The 6,802-nt window shown below is 41.7% G+C and overlaps 1 protein-coding gene across 3 annotated transcripts in view; it reads left to right on the top strand.

Moving 5' to 3' along the window:
• The window catches only part of LOC109289627 (dipeptidase 2-like), a 63,361-nt gene extending 58,107 nt beyond the window's left edge, over window positions 1–5,254 (top strand). For all 3 annotated transcript variants that reach the window (XM_019505741.1, XM_019505740.1, XM_019505739.1), the window contains exons 11-12: window positions 2,252–2,684; window positions 4,277–5,254. In XM_019505741.1, coding sequence (XP_019361286.1) covers window positions 2,252–2,467 — 216 coding nt within the window. In that variant the 3' untranslated portion in view covers window positions 2,468–2,684; window positions 4,277–5,254. The remainder of the gene's footprint in view (window positions 1–2,251; window positions 2,685–4,276) is intronic.
• Window positions 5,255–6,802: the final 1,548 nt, after the last annotated feature.

The raw sequence follows: 6,802 nt of genomic DNA, 5'->3' as shown, positions 1-6,802 counted from the left end.
GGGCGGCTAGGAGCTGGAACCAACTTCCAAGGGAAGTGGTGCTGGCCCCTACCCTGGGGGTCTTTAAGAAGAGGCTGGATGCCTACCTGGCTGGACTCGTTTGAGTCCCATTTCTCTTTTTGGGGTTTTTTGTTGTTCTCCCGCCCTGGCGGGGGGTCGGGCTAGAAGATCTACTAGGTTCCTTCCGACCCTTAATCTATGAATCTATGAATCTATGAATTGTTTATGTGGCATTTATGCACATATCTTTTCATCCTGTGACAAGCTGGAGATCCGGTGGGTCAGAGCAGACTTGATTAATTGAGTCTGCTACACACAGAAGCTGATGTGCACTGCGCTGTGGTGTGTGCAGCTGTATAAGAAGCAAAATGTGCATCAGCATGCAGAAAATGGAGGCAGTGCACTTTTGAACCAAAACACTTTTGAGGTGTTTTAGTTCAAAAGCATGCACTTTTCTCAGCGCTGACATGCATTTCGCCACTTATACAACTGCATGCGCCACAGCACCAGGCACTTCTAAAAGCACCCACTGCTGCGGCACAAGCATGTGTACAAATGCTCTACATGCATGGCACTTAGTGTGCATTAAATTAGTCTAATGCACGGTTTGCTATTACCAACACATACAGGTACTAGATAAATGGTGCATTAGCTAATGTGCCATAGTGCATATGTAGATGCTGACCAGGAGCAATTTGCTCCTGTTCAGCTCAGGCAGCATGGGGTCTGCTGCTGCCTGGCTAAGCCCTGATGTGGGGGGAGCTGTGCCTAAACATTACGTGGCTGTGAGATCTGTGCCAGCTGCAGAGACAATTGTCTTCCTGCCTCGTGGGGATCGGGAGGCAGCTGCCTTGCAGCTGGCACAGCTCTCCTGACCACATGGAGATCAGGAACCATCCAATGCAGGTGCATTAATTGCACATGTAGACATGCCCACTGATACCATAATAAGCACTGACTGTTAAGACTTACTTGAGACTCCACCTTAGGTGGACAAGTAACTAGAATTTCAAATGGGAAGAGAAAGAGGATGAGTAAGAACAATGTTAAAGTCCTTAATGACAGCCTTTAAAAATATCCAGAGACCAAGGATTGACTTGCAAGTCTGTCATTTCAAACCGTTTTCTATTTATGTATGGACAATAAATATCACCTTTGAGATAAACAACAAATATTTTGAAAAGGCAACATTTTTCAAGAGTCTTTACATGACAAGTGATGTGACAAGAATTTTGTTCAGTTTCAAGTCATCTGATAAACAAGGTATATGCCTGATATTAAATGTATTGCTGGGTGCCTCAATCAGGATAGGACTTAACACATCTTTCAGTGGCCTAAAATAATTTGGAAGGTGAACATTTGTTAACGAAAAGAAGCCCAGGGCTTTTATATCATGACTGAGAACAGACTATGAAGGTGCATTTACAGGTGCAATTAATATGAAGGAATAAACTGGTGCATATTGCACTGTAGCTTATAGTTCCTGGGCATCATGTTTACACATGCACCGGAGACTGCTGCATGTTGAAATGAGTTGAAACAGGCCGGACTGGCAGGGAGCCCAGCAGTCAGCCTGCCAGCACAGGGCTGCTCTGACCCAGCTCAACATGCTGCTGAGGGGCTGGCTGGGGCACAAGGGTGCTTCCGTGTGGGGCTAGCTGGCAGGCAGCTCCTACACTGAAGCACTCTTATGCCCCAACCAGCTCTATCAGCATCTACACATGTGCTGCTGCACAGTAAATAACATCACCACAAGATAGAACTTGTATGGCACACTTATTAGTTTACTGTGACCAAATAGGGGCACCCACGTAGATGCTGAGATTTTACTGCAGAACTAATTAGGCATCTCTGCAGTAAACATCTTATGTAGGTGCAAACTATGAAGAGTATTGTGAAAGGCAGTGATTTTTTTTTGAATTTTGCAAAGGAGGCATCCACAGGTCTTATGGGCAAACAGTTTGACCTGTTAAACAGCTGAATCTGAGATTCTTCACCTTGTTGTATGCCACAAAGGGCTCAGGGAAATTCAATGAAAGTCTTTTTGTATTCAGTGAAAGTCATAAGAGTGCAACCAAGGTTCTGGTGGATTCAGACAACTAAGTTGTTTTTCTCTTTCGGAAATGGATGTTGTAATACCACTTTAGAAATGGTTCACTTGAAGCAATATCAAATGTTCATTTACCCAGCAGCATGAAACTCTTGTAGTATATTACAGATTTTCAGGACAATGCTGTTTGAATTTCTCCAGGTGCAGAGAGACAGTAGATCAATGAGTGTGAATGAAGATGAAATACAACCAGAAGAAGTACAAAATTCCTGTCGCCTGGACTTAAAATATAAACTGCATAAACCTACTCCATTTTTGGAAGCCCAGCCAGTTAGCACTTTCTCTGGAATTCCTTCTGTGTTGTGGTCATCTTCTTGTCTAATGTTCCTTAGTGTAATATGTATGATAATATATTGAGAGTTATAAAATATCATGGTTCAAAGAGTTTTTGAATATTCCACAGAATATAGATATACTTTGCAGAATTAGGTTCCTCACTAGCACTCCTCCTACCCCAAGCAAAGATGAGGGTTTGCAAAAGAACTGGGGACATACAGAGCTGGCTGCAGCAAACAGCTGCACAAGAACTATTGAGATGGTTTAGCAGCTGTTTGATGTAGCTTTTATTTAACAGGTGCTGCCTCTCTAATCTGCTGTGCAGAGCTGTTGATCAGCTCTAGCTGAATGGAGAAATGATCCCTTTGAAACAAAAGCTGCCACAAACAGTTGAGCGGCTCATTTTAACTTGGCATCCTGCTTCAAATTCAGGGGGTTGCAAACCATCTGCATACTAATGATCTGAATTTTACTGTATATACCTGGAAAGACATTACACATCAAATGAACTGCAAAGCAACTAGAAAAGTCCTCTGCTCACCTTTGAAGTTATGTCTCAGAAGTGTGTGAATCATACTAAGCCTTAAGCATAATTTCTCTGAACACACCCACATATGGCAAAGACAAATTATGTCTTTAGAGTACCAACAACATTAGGACTATGAAGGGTTTGAACCTGTATAGTACTGAACACTCCATGACCTACTGATATCAGTGAAGCTGGTAAAAGTTGGTAAAATTCAGGTCCTGTGCTAGTGGTGCAGGCCTTTGGCCAGAGATTTGTCCTATTTTTAGGACTGAAAACAAATCAGCAGTTTTTTAATTTCTTCATTTACAAAGTGATCTGAGTTTCCCCAGAAAATCTGGGGAAGGAAAATATATAATTGGGCTTACAAGAAGTATTTTGTTTCCTTTAAATTGTTAATGTATTCTCTTTTAATCCATAGATATTTGATACTGAATCAGGATGTCTTGTTCTAGCTCAGAAATTGTACAGGATTACCATGGCCTGCTCTCATGAGTTGTTTTGGGTTGTGGTTGCTGTAAAGTTTCAAATGTCAAAAAGGCCTCACATCCTGCAGAGCCATTCAGCCCCATGCATCATGCTTCCCCTTTGACTCTGACAGGATCAGAGTACAGAGATTAGACATTTTCAGCACCATCAATACCATTATTTCTTTAGAAGTTATATCTTATTCAGTAAGTTGACAAGACACTTGTGTGAATCATTAAATGTTGCAGTCAGACAGCACCAGGGTAGAGTACTAGACCATTCCTGATCCAATGGAAATGGAAATGGTGAGAGAGATGTGAATTCACATTCCACTTCCACTGAACAGCTTGAGCTCTATTCTGTAGACTGACAATGGCAGATAAGGCAGTGGAGAATTGCTTGAAGTGAGGTGATAGGTACCATGTATTCCAGCCACTGGTGTAAATGGTCTCCTGTAGCTCTGGTGCTGCCCCCTCCCTAAAAAGCAGTCATGTACATGATGAAAGTATGTACAGAGGGAAATGTGAGCAGACCAGTCTTAACTGTCTGCTTGCAGGTGGGGGAAGGAGGAATTGGACCTATTTTGCCACAATATTTATACTGTTATTCTAATAGTTAATAATATTTGCACAAAACTATGCTAAAAAGTTCAAAAAGTTGTTTTAAATCTGTATTCATTAATGTTAAAAAATGTTCCCAAGATGGACAAATTAAAAAGCATTTACTATTGTTTTACCCAGCTATGATTTCAGTCTTGCCTATCCAAAGCACTAAAATCATGGGCTTTTTTTTAACTTGAGTTCTTTTTAGTGCTTGTATATTTTTGTGCTTTCAAGCTAACACTTTCAAATTTTCACATACACAAAAGGTTTTTTGGGGGGCGGGTGGAGGGAGAGTTTATACTCCCCCAATCAAAGACATTTGCATATAATGACAACTCACAAAGCTGGGCTCTAAAAAAAAAAAAGAAATATTGTGAGTCTCAGAGTAAAAAATGTGAATTGGCAACATTGTAAGATTGCTTTGTTGACCTGCGCAGTCCTATGAATATCTGTTATCCCTCATATCTGCCTTTTATTATGGCTTGTTTATATAGCTGCTCCAGTCTGGTTGCTACATATTCAACAGTTTGGTTGAATTATAGTATCAAGCAAAGGTCTGCAACTGTAGAACTGTCTTTATAACAAACACATTTAATAATTATAAAGAGGAAGTTGATAATTATTGAAATGCAAACAGCAAATAAAATATTTCCTAGTTCAAAGGAAAGCTCCTCTGCAGGACATGTACAAATGGGATGCTGGACCTAGACAAAGTTCTTTAGCATAGCTTTAAGACAAACCTCTCTGGAGTGCATATCTGTTTTAGCATTTCTGCTTAGACATAAAAGTCTGCACAAGTATGCAGCTAAAGCCATATATCCTACAACCTATATCCCTGAAAGCATATATTGCATTTCCAGCTCTGCTACTGAATTTGTGGTTATGTTAAAGTCACTCTATTTGCCTGCTATTTAAGGTACTCAAAATGGTTGTTTCATTTTCTATATAACTTTGAAATGATAAAATGCTTCATAGGATTTCACCCTCTCTTCTTTCTTTCACGTGATTTTTATTCACTTATTAAGAATTGTGCACACTGCAGTACTGTATTCAGAATGTATTCCCATTCCTATATAAACATTTGCTCAGTAGCACTTCTGGCATAAATTTGATACTGTCTTTTCAGACATCTGTAGTTTATTTGCTTGCTTTTGCCACAGTGTATAGCCTTTGGTGATGCCTGCTATGTGCAGTAAATAATCCTGCTGCAAATTTGTATACAGAAGCAAAATATGTAGATGAAAAATTAAATAAAATGTGATTACATTAAGATTCACTGGTTCTTGGTTTTGTCTAGCTGGAAAAATGCAAAGTTCAGGGCTATGAAAGGCTCTGAAAGTAGTGAATTAGCCACAAATCTACTCCACAAAGGATTGCACAGCAATCAGCACAGCAAGACCAGGGAGATTTAAGGACTGGGGTGCAGTGGTATAGAGAGAGGTGTTGGTGGCTATTAGGATGTATCCCTTGCACAAGGCCACAGCTGCTGCTCCTACTTGTTGCAGTGATCCATACTTTGGAAAGGATTCTTACCATCATGACTAAACCAGGTGTGTGCATGGAGCAGGCCTGCCCTGAAGTCACTGTACTGAATCCATGTCAGCAACACCACTCCCTAGCAGAGGTGTAAACATGAATTTTGATGCCCTGGAGAGGGAGATGTTGAGTGCTGGAGTGTGTGCATGTATGTTGGGGGATGGGAGAGGGGATATGCCACAAAATGACCATTGCGAGAATATATTTTTCAGTTGGTAAATCATTCGGCCAATGAATCTGAAACCTCAGAAGATATTGATCAATGACTACTTTTCATCAAAGCTGTTTTGTGGTTTAACTTTCCAAGCAACCATAATTGCTTCTGGAATTTTGCGTACAGAAAACGGATATCCTTCACCAAGTAGTAAAAGCCATTTGTGACAGTAATTTGTGACAGGGGGACATTGTTTTACAGTATTGGGAACTGGCAGATTCTGTTGCAATCCATAATGTTAGGGAAGTAGTGCTAGACAAGCAATAGAAGACAATCAGCTAACATTAAAGTAATATCCTTTAATGTTTTGTCATGGATCAAAGGGAGCAGGAGGGCACATAAGCCCCCATGGCTCACCAAAAGCATCCGGGAATGTCTCCTAGCTAAAAGGGAAGCGTACACCCAATGGAAGGGAGGGGCCATCACCAGGGAGGACTATACTGCAGTTGCTCGGGAATGCAGGGGGGCATTCCCGAGCAGTCAGGAAGGTCAAGGCTGAGATGGAACTGGGACTAGCTTCCCGGATCAAGGACAACAAGAAGTCCTTTTTAAAATACATATGGGCAAAAAGAAGGTTCCGGGTAATGTGTAATCACACCAGACGACAAAGCCAACATATTTAACCATTTCTTTGCCTCCATTTTCCTAAGCAGGGACCGAAACAGTCACCCCCCCTCTAGGCCCCCCTTTGATCCTAGGGGAGGCGCACCTAGGCCAAGGGTTAGTGAGGAACTACTTAGCGAACTTCTGGAAGGACTGGATGTATTCAAATCAGCTGGTCCAGATGACCTGCACCGTAGAGTACTGAGGGAATTGGCTGAGGTCATTGCAGGACCCCTGGCACGACTTTATGAGCACTCATGGTGCTTTGATGTGGTGCCAGAGAACCAATGTGGTTCCCATATTCAAAAAGAGGAGGAAGGAGGACCCAGGAAACTATAGGCCAGTTAGTCTTGCCTCGATCCTGGGCAAGCTTTTTGAGAAAATTATTCTGGCGCATATCCACAAGGGGCCAGCAGGGGAGATTATGCTTAGGGGCAACCAACACGGGTTCATTAGAGGCAGGTCCT

This window comes from Gavialis gangeticus, unplaced genomic scaffold, assembly GCF_001723915.1.
Source record: "Gavialis gangeticus isolate Ggan-Ray unplaced genomic scaffold, GavGan_comp1, whole genome shotgun sequence".
Classification (NCBI taxonomy): Eukaryota; Metazoa; Chordata; order Crocodylia; family Gavialidae; genus Gavialis; species Gavialis gangeticus.
The sequence above is the reverse complement of the archived record's forward strand: the minus strand, read 5'-3'. Positions and strand labels throughout refer to the sequence as shown.